The 16,457-nt window shown below is 36.3% G+C and overlaps 1 protein-coding gene across 3 annotated transcripts; it reads left to right on the plus strand.

Annotated features, from left to right (window-relative positions):
- The first annotated feature begins 3,401 nt into the window (after nt 1-3,401).
- Nucleotides 3,402-16,151, plus strand: LOC121264287 (transcription elongation factor SPT6 homolog). Of its 3 annotated transcripts, none has more exons than XM_041167403.1 (17): nt 3,402-3,586; nt 3,691-3,783; nt 4,667-4,796; nt 5,246-5,318; nt 5,442-5,595; nt 5,667-5,793; nt 5,890-6,139; nt 6,580-6,786; nt 6,876-7,004; nt 7,118-7,504; nt 7,576-7,686; nt 7,782-8,561; nt 11,574-11,715; nt 11,797-12,971; nt 13,746-13,955; nt 14,574-15,063; nt 15,382-16,151. In XM_041167403.1, the coding sequence occupies exons 1-17, from the start codon at nt 3,556-3,558 to the stop codon at nt 15,885-15,887; spliced, it is 4,995 nt and encodes a 1,664-aa protein (XP_041023337.1). In that variant the 5' UTR covers nt 3,402-3,555; the 3' UTR covers nt 15,888-16,151. The 3 variants fall into 3 exon arrangements, with proteins under 3 accessions (XP_041023337.1, XP_041023338.1, XP_041023339.1); XM_041167404.1 differs by having other exon boundaries at nt 5,670-5,793; XM_041167405.1 differs by having other exon boundaries at nt 5,445-5,595.
- Nucleotides 16,152-16,457: the final 306 nt, after the last annotated feature.

Raw genomic sequence — 16,457 nt, forward strand, 5'->3', positions numbered from 1 at the left:
ACAATTAAAAAATATATGTTGCCTCATTATCAAGATGAAGTATATGAAACCATAAAATCACATGCTTACTCATTGTCCTATGTTTAATAAATGCAAAGATATAATGATTACAAGCTAGCTTCAAGAGTATTAATTATGGCACTACTCAAACCTGGAAATGATTGTAGCCAGCATTGTTTTTTACATGATCAAACAAATATTATGGGAGGTTCTAATGAATAAAATCTTTTAAATAAGAAATGTTAAAGATTGCATGTTTAAGATTGTTGCCATCAAATAAGAAACAAACGATAATAATGGTTTTTGCCATTATTTATTGAGTATTAATGTTTAATGTAATATTAATCAGGCTTGGACATCTAAGCATAATATTTAATTTGCTTTATTCAACTTGAGAAGTTAATTTGTAGGTTGACATGCCCTATCATTTAGAAAACTTCTATCATGTTTATCTGATTATGATGTACTAAAGTTTTTTGCTTGGAACTCAAAGTGAGTGGTTGTAAACCAATAACCACACATTTAGTTAGAAATGTAAATTAGCTAATGAAAGAAAAGGGAGGAAGGAAGAGAGATGAAACTATATATGTATAGAAGCTTGATTCAAAACTAGTACTATCTCACAGTCACAAGACCATATATTATGTTTGCAACAAATTTACTTTCAAGATTCATGCATTTTCCAATCACTTTCACTATGCTAAAGTGAAAATAGTGCTTAAATACATTTAAGGCACATCGGGCTGTTATGAAATGAGGTATTGCATAAATTTTATGGTGGATTTGCTTGGATTTTGCAATGTGATTAGGGAGGTTGTATATATGATGATATGAAGAGCATATTAGGTTATTCATTTTCTCTTAGGTCTGATTTATTCTGTTGGTGCACAAAGAAGCAACACTCAATTGCTCTATATGTTGTATATATGATCAAGAAAGAGAAGGCTACGATAATAATATATTGTGACAACAAACAAGCCATGGCAATGGCAAAGCATTATGTTTATCACAGTAGTACTAAACACATTCCATGAATAAAAATCATTTCATTAGAGATAAGCAAAATAAGATTTTCGCCAAGGTATTGCCAAAGGAAAACTTTCAGAAACTCAGAGAAACTTAGTCATAGTCCCATGTTTACTCATATGAAAATCATAAAATCATATGCTTAATCTAAAACCAAGAACAGAAAATCGAAACCCAAACTAGATTAAGCAAAATCAAAGGACAAAACAATAAAATGCCACCCTCTTGCTCCTACATATTTACAAAAAGCAGGGGACTCATTTACAAAAATTAGAAAATCGCCCTAAATTCATCCTTAAAACCAATTCAAAAATCAAAATCTTAATATAGATTAAGCAAAATATTCAAACAACAATTGCAACAAGTTGAAATATATGTAATAAAAATTCCTAGACAAAACAGAGAAGGGGGGGGGGGGGGAGTTTATTTACCCTAGCTAATCAATACAAAAAACACCAAGTAATGGTAGCGACATTGGTGATGAATAGCGACGCAATGGAGGAAGTGTAGCGTCTTCATGGGAGATTGAATCCATGTAAATTATTACATGATAAAGAGTTTTGAGAGGAAGAAATAAGGAACCTTCACTCGCCCAGATAGAGAGAATGAATACATAGATAATAGAGAGAGAAAATCATACCTTTGCCGTCAAAAGCTGCTGTTATTCTGTCGAAAGTCATTGAGAGAGAGAGTTACGCATATTTTACTCAAGATAAAATGTTTTGTCGAGTGTCTAGGGATGAAGAAGAGGAAGGTCGAGTTTGTTTTTGGTACTATGTATAGCAACCCAAATATTTATATATGCATAATCCAATGTAGTAAATTTATTAGTCTAGTTAGTTAAATATGTGTTTACATTTGCATATAGACAAATCAATGCTAATGCACTAAGAGTATTATTGTTGATTTAGACAAACTTAAAGTTAAAATTTGACTAAAATGATATGTTTTGTCTTTTGTCAATTTCATTCAAGAGAGATTTTCTTATTAGATATTTAGATGATCCATCTATTAGCCAAAACAATAATATGATATTATTAATTTAATATTTTTTTATAAATTGTTATCTAATTGATTTGTTTTCATATTTTGCAATTCAAATCCATTATAAATTATACGAACTCAAGCACCTATATATAAAAATAATAATTAGTGATGCAACTGTTACTTATCAGCTAAATGAAAAAGAAATTAATATAAATTATTTAAAAGATGGTGAATAGTAACCCTACAAATATAAAGAGTTATTGTAGCTAGCAAGCCAAATATTTACGTTTTGCCTACTCCAATGTAAACCGTTTTAAGGGATTGTTAGCTAAATTTTAGTTTGCATTTATATTTGATTAAGTCAATGAAAATACTCTAAGGGCTTGTTTAGATATGAATATTTCAAAATATCTTTAAATTGTAGCAAAATAGTTCATAAATAATAGTAAAATAGTTTGCATTAAGATGTTTTATTGGGCTTTGTAAAAATAGAAAAAAATTGAATAAAGTTAAAAATTGCTTGAATATAATTTTTATTTTGAAATTTGAAAAAATTGTATTATTTTTTGTATTTTATTTATAAGTTTGGGAAAATTGTATTGGATTTAATATTTGGATAATGATTAGATGAAAAAATTGAAAATTGAAAATTGAAAAGTATTTTATATTTGAGAAGAAAATTCTAAAAATAGAATACCTCAATATCCAAACTAGGACTAAATATTACTATTCAATTATATACACAAAACTATTCCATATTTTAGTTCCTTGTTTGTTTTCACAATACTTTTCAATTTATTTCATTTCATTTCATCTAATCATTATAACTTTCACAAATTCTCATATAAAATAATATAAATAATTCAAATTTTTCAAATTCTAAAATAAAAATAATATTAAAAAATATTTTATAATAATATTTTATTCAATTTTCAATTTTCATATCAACTCAATTCATCTTATCTACAAAAACAAACTAAATGACCATCATTTACAAATGTATTTCTTTGCTATAGAAATCCAGGTCATCAATAAAATTGTGGTATCAATATTTTAAAAAAATAATGTATATATTTTAAATTTAGTTTATTTTATTTAGAGAAAAAATTATTGCTTAAGAATTTTAGATCTGTTTAGATTCAGATATAAGTTAAGATAATTTTAAATGAATTAAATAAAATATTGTTAGAATATTATATTTTAATATTATTATTTATTTTAAGATTTAAAAAAGTTAAATTATTTATTATATTTTATATAAAAATTTAAAAAATTATAATAATAAGATAAAATAAATTGAATTGGGATGAATTTACTATCTAAATTTGGCCTTAATATGGCACATTGTTTTTTTAAAATTAATAACGTTGTCCACGTAAGGCTGTGGAAATGCAAGTGCCCACGGCATTTTTCTTCTCGGGCTCAGCTCAGTTTCTCTCACACGTTCGCAAACACTCCCTGCTTCCTCTCTCTCTCTCTCTCTCTCTCTCAATCTTCCTCAGTCTGCTCTTCTTGGTGTTGCCCTAATTTCCTTGTTCGAGAATGGGAAAAGCCGTAGTTTCCGACGAAGAAGGTGAGCCGTTGGAAACCCTAGATTTACTTTCGTTTATTCGACAAACGAAAAGCCCTAGGACTCTTTCTCACATTGATCGTCGTTGTTGTTGGATTTGAATGCAGATGAGGTCGAGGTCGAAGAGGAGGACGAGAGGGGTCCCGTACATAGAGACGCAGCCCGCGATGTCGACGAAGACGAAGAGGATGAAGAAGACGGTACGGGCTTTAGGGTTCGGTTTTAGGGATAACATTTTTTGGAATCTGAGGTTACTGGGTTTCGTTGCGTTTTTTTGTTTGGTTGAATTCTTTGGGGTTTAGTGGATTTATTAGTGTGTGAGTTGTTCAAGGGCTCAAATTAGGGTCCGTGTTTGCATGGAGAGTAAGAACGGTTTCCGGGAACCATTTTGGGGCGAAGGTTTTCTTTTTCTTCCTTGATGGAGATGTTTGGTTGATGAGAAAATGCGGGAAAGGGAACTCGTTTCGGGTTTGCATTTTTTTTTTTATATTTATATATATTTCAGATGCCAAAACCACGTGAAAACATTAATTGCGTTTCTTTGGCGACAAACTGCGGGAGAGGCTTTAAGGTTTTCGTTAGTTTGGACAGGAGAGCTCGGGAAGCCGAGCTTGATCTAAGAAAGACAGGCCCATCTCAACAACATGACAATGTTTTCTCTCTGCAACCCCCATTTTGTAATTTTGAGAAAGCTTAGATTTTCTTTGGGTTCAGTTGAGACTGACGTTTTCACAAATTTGGGAACGCAAGCGACATGATTTTTTTTTTAAGATCGGTAAACAAGATTTTATTGATCAAAATAATATGTTTTCCCCTCAACATGAATTTACAAGAATTGAGATTCTGAAATATGTTTTCTCTCAAGTAAACACTGAGCTTTGAAGAGGGTTGATAACTCGATGAGAACCTTCTAGAGTTTCCTGTATGTTCACATATTATAAAAAAGGTTTCCCTTGTGTTTTTTTTTTTGGGGGCGGGGGGACGTTTTGGTAGTTATCCACCCTTGGACATTATCTGTGTGAGTGCTCTGGTAGGCGAGACTAATTCGTTTTTGTTTTTGTTTGTTCTTAATTATTCCTGCAGAAGAAGGGCAAGATGAATATGAGAAGGATGGATTTATAGTGGATGACGTTGATGAAGAAGAGGAACAAGATGAAGAAGAGAGGGAAGACAGTGACGAGGAGAGGCAGAAGAAGAAGAAAAGGAAGAAAAAGTGAATTTTTTTCCTTTCGATTTATTTAATAATATTTAGAAGTGCTTTTTTTTTTTTTTTTAATGGACTTGTTTTATGTTTAGGAGATTGTAAGAACAGAGGTCAATTACTGTATTTAACAGGCTAGTTTTTCATGATTTTATTGTATCCAGTGCGCATTTAACCCTTCATCTTGTATGAATCCTGTGTACCTGAGTGCGCCTTTCACCCTTTTTAATGAGTGTTTTGTTACCTATCATCTATTAAAAAAAATGAAGTCAGTTTTTTGACCAAACCTTTTAAATTCGTGGCTAGTTGATATGTGATTCATTTTACCCTCCCCTCTCATTAATTTGAAAATATGGTAAATTACAAATCTTTTACCCTGTCTTTATTTTTTATTTTATTTTCTGACATCATCCAGGCTAAGTTCTTGTTTCTAACCTCCTTGGTTTCTGTTTTTTTTTTAGAGAGAATTATACACTCGATGAAGATGATTATGAACTCCTTGAGGACAATAATATTACCATTCCCCGTTGGAAGGTTGCGAAATTTTGCTGATATCTTTTCATTTCATCCTCTAATATTGTTTTCCATTCTGTAGATCTGGGTATATGCAAAGTATGATAGTTCGTGTCTCAAGGTTTTTTCTGGAAACTTTTTCAGCAGAGCAAAAAGTTTAAGCGGCTGAAAAAAGCTCAGGGGGTTTCTGAGGAAGAGCCCTCTGGGTTCTCTGATGAGGAGGAAATTTTTGGAAGTGGTAAAAGTGGGCGGACTGCTGAGGAGAAGCTCAAGCGCAGTTTATTTGGCGACGATGAAGGTGTTTTTTTTTCTAAAAATAATTGGTATATGTACCTGTTGGCTGTTGATTGACTATTTCGGTGATTATAGCAGCTCCACTTGAGGACGTCGCTGAAGAGGAGGAACAGGCAGAAGAAGAGGATGGGGACATTGGTGAAGAGGATGAGATGGCAGACTTTATTGTGGATGAAGAAGATGAACATAGAGCTCCTCCCAAGTACATATTGTTGTTTCGTGTGCATTTTAATTTATACTGACGTATCCTATTATAACCAAGCAACTTAATTAACTATAAACTAATTGACTTTTGTAGAGGAGGGAGGCGGCTAAAGAAAGGAGGGAATAGAAGGGCACCGGGAATTTCCTCATCTGCTTTGCAGGAAGCTCATGAAATATTTGGTGATGTTGATGAACTCCTGCAGCTCCGTAAGCAAGGCATAGATTCTAGTGAATGGAGAGAAAGGAGACTTGAAGATGAATTTGAACCGATTGTTCTTTCTGAGAAGTATATGACAGAGAAAGATGACCAAATACGAGAGCGTGATGCCCCAGAGAGAATGCAGGTTTGACAGGCCTAAGGGGATAGGCCTTTATTTTTTTATAATGAGGCATCCTAGAGATTGTGCAAACGCAACATATCTTTTACCCAATTAAACCCTGAGAGGATTTTCTTTTATTTCACATGAAAAACTCTTTTTTGTAAGTACAAATACCACATTTTATTAAAAGGTGCTTGGGGCACAACCCAAATGAACTAGGGGTATACATTGGGGAATGCCTAATTTAAGGGGAGGGAGCAATGATTGATAAAATTTACATAAGATGCAAAGTGGGTATTGTGAGGGACCGTAGTCCACCCATACAAAATTTTCAGCATAGTAGTTTGAAATTTGGCAATGTTCTCTCCACTTTCTAAGTGGGAGTTTTCATGTTTCACATGAGAACATCTAGGTGACATGTTGAATAAACTGTATATATTTCTTTGCTCTTGTATTTTTTGCAGATATCTGAGGAAAGTACGGGTTCACCTCCGTTAGATGAAGTTAGCATAGATGAAGAGAGCACCTGGATATATAGTCAACTCGCAAGTGGTACGGTACCTTTATATGGCAAGAGGGGCAGGGGGACGCCTAAGGATGGGTGGGATCTTTCTATCAACAAGGATGACATCATGAGATTTTTGGACCTGCTGCATGTGCAAAAATTAGATGTCAGTATTCCCTTATTTTCACTTGTGGTCGCTCTTTGTTTGATCTGATCCTGATCATATTCTTCTGGCAATTTCTTTCATGCCTTCAGATCCCCTTTATTGCTATGTATCGGAAGGAAGAGTGCCTAAGCCTATTGAAAGATCCTGAGCAACCTGAAGCTGATGATGATGATAATCAGGATAGGAGTGATAAGACGCCCACGCTTAAGTGGCACAAGGTAAATGTACTAGTCATGGCATGCAGTTGAAAGTGTATTAAACTTGCAGAGATGATATTTATTTGTTGTTAATGGTGTGACTAATAAGTGAATAACATTTGCATGTATAAAAGGTACTTTGGGCAATTCAAGACTTGGACAGAAAGTGGCTCCTACTTCAGAAGCGAAAGAGTGCCCTTCAGTCATACTATAATAAGAGGTTTGAGGAAGAATCTCGGCGTGTTTATGATGAAACAAGACTCAATTTAAATCAGCAACTTTTTGAATCAATCATGAAGTCACTCAAGGCGGCAGAGTCTGAAAGGGAGGTTGATGACGTTGATTCCAAGTTTAACTTGCATTTCCCATCCGGCGAAATTGGTGTTGATGAAGGACAATACAAGAGGCCTAAGAGGAAATCCCTGTATAGCATTTGTGGGAAAGCTGGCCTATGGGAGGTTGCAAGCAAGTTTGGCTACAGTTCTGAGCAATTTGGATTGCAGCTATCCTTAGAAAAGATGGTGAGTCACTCTGACCTGAAATTGTTATTCTGTTGAATGAAACTCAGGGTTCCTGTTTCACTGGATTGTAGAGAAATGATGAGTTGGAGGATCCTAAGGAAACACCAGAGGAGATGGCATCAAACTTTACATGTGCCATGTTTGAGACACCTCAAGCTGTGCTTAAAGGGGCTAGGCACATGGTATGTTAGTTTCTTGTCATAAATGCAGCAGTTTCCCTTTATGATGCTTGATCGTAGGCAAAATTTTGACTGCCAAATTTCTTTTACTGGTTCAGGCAGCTGTGGAAATCAGTTGTGAGCCATGCGTTAGGAAACATGTGCGTAGCAATTTTATGGATCATGCTCTGGTATCAACATGTCCAACACATGATGGCCTTGCAGCAATAGATCCTTTTCATCAGTTTGCTGGGGTAAAGTGGTTGCGTGAGAAGCCCTTGAGTGCATTTGACGATGCACAATGGCTCCTTATCCAGAAGGCTGAAGAGGAAAAGCTTCTTCAAGTTACTATTAAGATGTCAGAAGAAGACTTGAATAAGTTGACAAGTGACTTTAATGAGTACTATCTTAGTGATGGTGTTAGTAAATCTGCTCAACTGTGGAATGAGCAGAGAAAGTTGATATTGCAGGATGCACTTTTTGGGTTTCTTCTACCTTCGATGGAGAAAGAAGCAAGATCTTTGTTGACTAATAGAGCGAAAAATTGGTTACTTGTGGAGTATGGTAACGTTTTGTGGAGTAAAGTCTCAGTAGGGCCATATCAAAGGAAGGAAACTGATAGCAGTTCTTATGACGAAGCTGCCCCAAGAGTCATGGCTTGTTGTTGGGGTCCTGGAAAGCCGGCAACCACTTTTGTGATGTTAGATTCATCAGGGGAGGTGCTGGATGTGCTTTATACTGGATCCCTTACTTTGCGGTCTCAAAATGTTAATGACCAGCAACGGAAGAAAAACGACCAGGAACGTGTATTAAAGTTCATGATGGATCATCAACCACATGTTGTTGTTTTAGGAGCTGTGAATTTGTCATGTACTCGCCTGAAGGAGGATATATATGAGGTGAGCACTACTATATCTTTCCATTTGTTCTTCCTTATATGCTAAGCATTGATGAGATCATTGGAATTATGGCACCATGCAAAGCTCCAATGATTCATGGATCTTATAATTTCTGTTACTCTTTCTTGTGTTGTCTTATCATTTATGCTGCACGAGGGGGTGAGATGCAATGTGCACTTGTCTCTTTTTTTCTTCTTCGGCCAGGATTTTCATATCCTCTCTCTTTATAAGATAACTGTAGCACTGTTTTCACAATTGCACATCTAATTAATGAAAACTGCTGTTTAAGGAAGACAAGTAAGTTGAGTTTTAGGGTTTGATTTATATGCTTTTTAAAGCTAGGTTATGATGGGTCCTTGCAATATTGATTGTGAATTTGTTTTTTTTTTTTGATAAGTAATAGTCTTTATTGATTTGAATGAAGCTAGGCAAAGCCCAAGTAAGTGAATTTACTTTTTTTCCTATAAGTTAATACCTAAGGACAAGTTTGGTAAGTGAAAACTTCTGTAATCTTTTTGAGAATTCTTGAGAAAAGAGAATTAAGATGTGTTTTCTACTGCATTTGGTGAAAATGTGTAGGTAGAATGAGATTTTTATTTTTATTTATTTATTTTTACATCGCCTGAATCATTTCCACTATGGTAGAATGAGAACCATTTTTTTTTTTTTTTTTTGTAAATTTTGGAGGTGTATTTTGTATTGGGGTTTGTAAAAGTGAATAGGTAGAATTGAAAATTTGTTTGGACAAGTTTTGTGAGATGCATTTCTAGTTTTTGTAGAATTTTGGTTTTTTGTGGGTTTTTATACATGGAAACTTAGGCAAAGGATCAAATGCCTTTTCTTTTAGGGAAAAAATTGGTTTTCAAAATATGTTTGAATTGAAGTTAAAAACAAAAATTCTAAAAAATTCTGAAAATTTCTGGAAACCAAACATAACCGAAAAACTCTTATTTATGATTGCCATTTTCCTATAAATATCATTTTTAAAGAATCTAATCTGTTTTGGAGCTGATGATTTTATACACATAATGCTCCATTGATGTTTCATTCCCTCCTATCAAAAAATGTTTCATCCTATTGTTGATTGTTATGTTCCCTTAAAAAAATGTTTATGGGTGTTAAAGTGCATGTGAAAGCTGTATTTTTATTTTTTTATGTCGAGGAACCTCTCCAAGGCAGGGCCTTTGGACCCACCCTACAGAGTAAACTTAGGTCCCGTGCACCGCACCCTCAGAAGTTTCCCTAGACGGAATTGGTTAAATCACTGGCTTTTCACTAGGGGTGTGGCCCTAAAAGATTGTTTGCATCCATGAGGTGTTGAATCTTGGACCTTGAAAGGAGTGATGCCCCAAGACCAAGACCAAGGGGTTGCTGTATTTTATTTTTGTTTTATAGATGGCAGCTTTATGGAAGATTTGCACAAGGGATATCAGGGGACTAGTGGGGAAGAATTTTGGTTGGTGTTGTATGTTAAATCTATTGTAAATCTAATGTTGAGGGCCTGTGCACCCTCAGGATTAGTCGGGACTCTGTTCCTGGACACTCGATGCCCAATTAAAAAAGAAAAAAAAATTTGCAGGGGAACCACTTGGGAGTTATTTGCTTTGGTATTATATATATATATATATATTTTTTTTTGGCAATTGTGTAATCCCCACCATGGTTATTGAATTACTTGCTTTTTGGATTGGAAACTTTGGAGTCCTTTCTAGGCATTTTTTTTATAAGTGAAAATGTATAAATATCAATAGGCGTAATCAAGTACACTGGGTGTATACAAGAGAAAACACCTAGTGCATAATAGAGAACCCCTAATGAACATCGCCCAAAGAGGGAGAAATTAGAAACCTATCCAATATACCAAGCCCGATTGGGACAAAACACGCCTCCCCAAAGCAAACCAAATCATTGTAATTACCCCAACCCCTTGTTTCCACAAGACTAATACTCCACCCAAATGATCCTATGAGGACGGAGGAAGGCTTCATACTCCTGCCCTCCCTCTAGTCCTCCCTTGACTTGTACTACCTCCCTTTGCATCGTAGTTGATTGCCCAAGTAAGTGCTTTAACTCCCTGCTCTTCTTAAATCTTGATTTTGTTTCAAGCGAGTGACCTGCCTCAATTGTAGTGAGTAGTGCTGTGAATTGGTCGTCAAACCTTTCTAGGCAAATAAGCTTTCAGTTTCATCATGCTTTGACGAAAGATTTAGACCGGAACAATCATATGGATGCCTTCAATGGTGTAGAGCTTCTGCTAAATTTACTGAAGTCTATGTTATTAAGATCTATATTAGATGAGTTATTCTGGAAGTATGTAGTAGTGCCCTTAGGTGGTTTATTTAGGCAGTATGTATTAGTTCCCTCAGATGATTTACTTTGGCAGTCTATAGCAGCACTCTAAATTTTGGAAATCCTATTGTACCATATGTCTACTTAGTTTTTTGTTTTTGTTTTTGTTTTATGAATTTATTACTTGAGAGAAAAATTTTGTTGTTCAAGTGTTCTACTCTGGTGTCTGTTGCATTTCCATGTTTGGATGTATATTTGATTCTCTAATGGTTCCGAGATCTTCAGATATAGATTGTATTGTGTCGATTATTAGGCATTGGGGGAGAGAAGTGAGATCACACATGTCATGCTTTTGTTTTAAAAGTCTGGCATATCAATAGGCTGGTATCACACTAGTTCGTTTACTCTTATAATGTCTCAATGGCAAATAAAAGATTAAACTTGACTCGCTGTAATTTTAATATCGTGAGAATATCGGTGTAATGCATTTGCCTTTGATTTATTTTAAGTTGGTGATGTGAGCATCAGCCTTTCAGTTGTTTTCCCTTTTTATTCCTTGCCCTGTTGGGTTATCACATAAATCTGGTTTAGCTTTCTGTAGACTTGAGTTCCATGGCTATATGATGTTTTGTAAATCTCGTTCTGTGGAATGAGTAAATCAGTTCACATTTTTAATTTCTCATTTGATGCATGGTCTTATTTAGCGTACTTTGCGTTTATCAGATTATTTTCAAGATGGTGGAGGAAAATCCCAGAGATCTTGGACGTGAGATGGATGGGTTAAGCATTGTTTATGGTGATGAATCTCTACCTCGTCTATATGAAAACTCTCGGATTTCTTCTGATCAGCTACCTGGGCAACCAGGTACGTGGTTCTTTTCTGTTTTATTTTATTTTATTAAATGTGTTCTGGTGGATTTCTCTAATTGTTGGTTTATTTTGTCAGGCATTGTTAAGCGAGCTGCTGCCCTCGGGCGATATTTACAAAATCCTTTGGCAATGGTTGCTACACTATGTGGACCAGGAAGGGAGATTTTATCATGGAAACTCAGTTCCCTAGAGAACTTTCTTGCCCCAGATGAGAAGTATGGAATTATTGAACAGGTTATGGTTGACTTAACAAACCAGGTGGGCCTTGACGTTAATTTAGCCATTGGCCATGAATGGTTATTTGGTCCTTTACAGTTCATTTCTGGAATTGGGCCCAGAAAGGCCGCATCTATGCAGAGGTCCATGGTAAGAGCCGGGGCAACTTTTACCCGAAAGGACTTTGTCACTGTGCATGGACTTGGTAAAAAGGTGTTTGTCAATGCGGTTGGTTTTCTGCGTGTCCGGCGGAGTGGATTGGCTGCTGCTAGCTCCCAATTCATTGATTTGTTGGATGATACAAGAATACATCCAGAATCTTATGGGCTTGCACAAGAGTTGGCCAAAGATGTGTATGATGAGGATATAAGAGGTGAAGCAAATGATGACGATGATGCCTTGGAGATGGCGATAGAGCATGTTAGAGAAAGGCCTAGTATTTTGAGAGTCCTTGATGTTGATGCCTATGCTAAGAGCAAGAACCGTGAAAATAAGAAGGAAACATTCTATGATATTAAAAGGGAACTAATGCAGGGTTTTCAAGATTGGCGTAAGCAATATGAAGAGCCAAGTCAAGACGAGGAGTTTTATATGATTTCAGGTGAAACTGAGGAGACCCTTGCTGAGGGAAGAATTGTGCAAGCTACAGTCCGCAGGGTGCAAGCTCAGAAAGCAATTTGTGTGCTGGAATCTGGATTGACTGGGATGCTCATGAAGGAAGACTATTCAGATGATTGGAGGGAGAGTCCTGATTTATCAGACAGGCTACATGAAGGTGACATTCTCACTTGCAAGATTAAGTCGATTCAGAAGAACAGGTATCAGGTCTTCCTAGTTTCTAGAGAGAGTGAGATGCAAAATAATCGACATCAGTATGTTAGGAACTTAGATCCCTATTATCATGAAGACCGGAGCCAGCTACAAAGTGAACAAGAAAAAGCTCGCAAAGAAAAGGAGCTAGCGAAGAAGCTATTTAAGCCAAGGATGATTGTTCATCCTCGTTTCCAGAATATTACCTTGGATGAAGCCAAGGAGGTAAGTTGTCAAGAGTGTTTAAGTTCTAATAAGCAAAACAACATTGTTAATATCCAATGGCATGGAACTGTATCCCTCTTTATTTATTCTCTTGGAACCTATAGGAGGTTTGGTTGAACTCTTGCACTCTGAAATAATATTGTTTTTGTGAGGAAAATGGGGTCCCTTTATGAAATAACATATGTGATTACTTGAAAAGAGTGGTTTGACCTGTATCTCTTCAAAGACTATAAAACATCATTTATACAAAGAAATGATGCCCATGTAATTTTTGTTTTCAGGATGTTAACTCTGAAAAAATTTAAATCCCTGGGGCATAGATTTTGTGTAAAACAACCTTATACTTTGGCTCTGGAGGGATTTTGTGGTTCTTGGTGTAGTTTCTCTTTCTGCATGCCATTGTAAGAATAAAGCTCTGGTTCAAAGAGAGCATTTATATAATTCACTTGATAAGTGGAGATCTTATTTTCTTTTACTTATTTGAAGATTATGAAATTCCATTCTACCTTTCAGATTTGAATGACCTGAGATTTTTTAAATTGTTTCAGAGTCTTATTTGCTGATGATATTTTACTTGGGTTTTACTTGAATTACCATGTCTGAAAGGACCAAGAGAGGAATTTGTTAACTCTTTCGAAGTCTTTCTTTTGTGTATTATGTTGGCAATATTTTGATATTGATTGTTGCGGCCACGCTAAGTTCAAATTATCTTTTTTTATAAGTATTTTTTTTTAACTAAATCTAAAGTTAAGCTCTCATCTGTTATATCTACAGTTCTTGTCTGACAAGGATCCTGGCGAAAGTATTATCAGTCCCAGTCGCCATGGGCCTTCACATCTGACTCTAACTCTCAAAGTTTATGACGGAGTTTATGCTCACAAGGACATAGTCGAAGGTGGAAAGGAGCACAAGGACATCACAAGCTTACTTCGTATTGGGAAGACATTGAAAATTGGGGAGGACACTTTTGAGGATTTGGATGAGGTCAGTACTGTTTTTTGAGGTTTGTTCTCTGATTGGTTGTATTTAATTAAAAGAATAATGAAGGAGTGCTTTTTTGATAAGTTCTGAATCTATTTCACTCTTTTGTTTTTTATTTCTTGGACAAGTAAGCTGTCTAACATCCATATTCGTTAATGGGGCATTCTGATAATTTAGCTGAGGAGCTTTCACGCTCAAAGCAAGCTGAATCTGCTTGGCATTAACCTAGCAAATGAGCTGATGTATTGTTTTGGAATGCCTTCTGTCTAATGAGTAGATCTAATGAGAGAATGAAATCACAGTATCTTCTCATGGAGTGAAAGACTGAATGCATGCTTAAGTGTCTGCAGGCTATAAGTTTCATTCCTAAATGAGTAGATGTTATCCACACCAAATGTGTGGATGTTATATTTATTCCTGTAAGAAAGGCGTCCCCCATGTAGAGTGTTGCTTAATTTCATGTCACAGTGGCTCAAACTATTTCAGCATACTAGTACATCTACAAATAGGCATTTAAATAAAAAGATTATCTTGATGTAGAAAACTATTATATTCTTCCCGTTGTATTTGCGATAAATAAATTGATAATCATTTTTCTGTTTTTACTGACCAAAACCCTAGGTAATGGATCGATATGTTGATCCTTTAGTGTCTCACTTGAAGGGAATGCTAAGTTACCGCAAGTTCAGAAAGGGAACAAAAGCGGAAGTTGATGAACTCCTCAGAATTGAGAAATTGGAGTATCCTATGAGAATAGTTTATTGTTTTGGCATCTCTCATGAGCATCCAGGCACATTCATTCTGACTTATATAAGAAGTACAAATCCGCACCATGAGTATGTTGGTCTATATCCAAAGGGATTCAAGTTTAGGAAAAGGATGTTTGAGGACATTGATCGGCTTGTGGCATACTTTCAGAGACATGTTGATGATCCTCAGTCAGCGCAATCTCTCAGATCTGTTGCTGCTAGGGTGCCAATGCGAAGCCCTGCAACTGGGGGCTCTTCGGGGGCATCCATGGGTAGTGGATGGGGTGGTTCAACCAACGAGGATAATTGGAGAGGCCAGTCTTACGACAGGGATCGTTCTTCTACTCCTGGTTCAAGAACAGGTAAACTCTGCAGAAACATGAATACATCAGGTCTGTTTTGTGTTACAATGCTGTTCTCTGTTTTGGTCATTTTGTAATGTAAATATACGATTTATATTATGTTGCCTTCTAGCTGAGTGTTCTTTTTGCCTTCTTTCTTTGGTCAATTGCTTCATATTCCCTCTTTTTTCTCAGGCAGATGTTCTTTTGATAAACACCTCTTCGGCTATAACTTCTGTTCTATATATGTTTTTGCTGCTGATTTGGCATCAATTTCGTGTATTGCTTATTTGCTTTGTTGTTTTATCCAGAACTTGACTTCTCTGTTTGGTTTGACAGGACGTAATGATCACAGAAATGGCAGTGGCCGAGATGGACATCCGAGTGGGGTGCCAAGGCCATATGGTGGGCGTGGACGTGGTCGAGGCTCTTTCAACAGCACGAGAGGAAATAATTCCAGCAATGAGAGGCAGGATTCTGGTTATGATGCTCCTAAATGGGATTCGGCTACCAAGGATGGGGAAGATGGATGGGGCAATTTTCCAGGTGCCAAAATTCAAAACTCACCTGGCAGGGAGGCCTTTCCAGGTGGTTGGGGTAATGGTGGAAGCGACAGAGGTGGTAGTAGTAGTTGGGGTGGGGATGGGGCTAGTGGCAGTGACAATGGTGGGTGGGGGAATGGAAATGGTGGTGGCAGAGGAAATTGGAGTGGTGCTGGTGCAAATGATGCCGCTCCTGATAACAGGAGTTCAGGGTGGGGAACTACTCCAAAGAGAAGTTCTTCGCAGTCCCAGGCTGGGAATGGATGGTCTGGAAGTGGTGGCGGCGGCGGCGGTTGGCTTTAGGATATTGCCATCCCCTTTTCCAGGTCTCTCCTTTCCAACAAGTCTCGGATATTCAGTCGGTAAAAGTTGGGACCCATTTTGGACCTTCCCGGGCCGCTCGAGTAGTTATGGAATTGATTGTAATGACCAATACTCGACGCTTTTGTATGTTCATTTACAAATTATAGTAGTGGTAGAAGTGTCTTATATATTGATTGGTGCAGGGTAATGCCTTTCCTTTTGCCCTGTCTCATCTATTGATAGGCTACAGAGTATATTCCTTTACTTTCTTAATTTTTTTTTTTAAATTTTATTTGTTGTTGTGAGGTGCTCTTGCTTCCCACTACACTATATTGAGCATAAGATCGTGCAATCGACTAGTCATACCCTGGCTAGAGAGTTTCAAGAGTTTCCCTAGATTACATTACATTACTTGAAACAAGATCCTGATCAGAGGAGTTTTATTTTTACTTGAAACTAATTTTTTGCAACGGGTTGCAATGCACTTATTTTTTTATCTCAAGAGCAAGTACATATTTGGATTGCGATGAGAAATATAAGTTTTACTATTAAAATGTTATTTATTATTTG

The sequence above is a fragment of the Juglans microcarpa x Juglans regia genome, chromosome 5D, assembly GCF_004785595.1.
Source record: "Juglans microcarpa x Juglans regia isolate MS1-56 chromosome 5D, Jm3101_v1.0, whole genome shotgun sequence".
Taxonomy (NCBI): Eukaryota; Viridiplantae; Streptophyta; class Magnoliopsida; order Fagales; family Juglandaceae; genus Juglans; species Juglans microcarpa x Juglans regia.

Excerpts from the sequence above, each read along its gene's own strand:
- LOC121264287 (XM_041167403.1), top strand. The coding sequence starts at position 3,556 with ATGGGAAAAGCCGTAGTTTCCGACGAAGAAG. Across the intron at positions 6,140-6,579 it reads ATGCCCCAGAGAGAATGCAG|ATATCTGAGGAAAGTACGGG; the intron begins GTTTGACAGGCC and ends TATTTTTTGCAG. Across the intron at positions 15,064-15,381 it reads TACTCCTGGTTCAAGAACAG|GACGTAATGATCACAGAAAT; the intron begins GTAAACTCTGCA and ends TTGGTTTGACAG.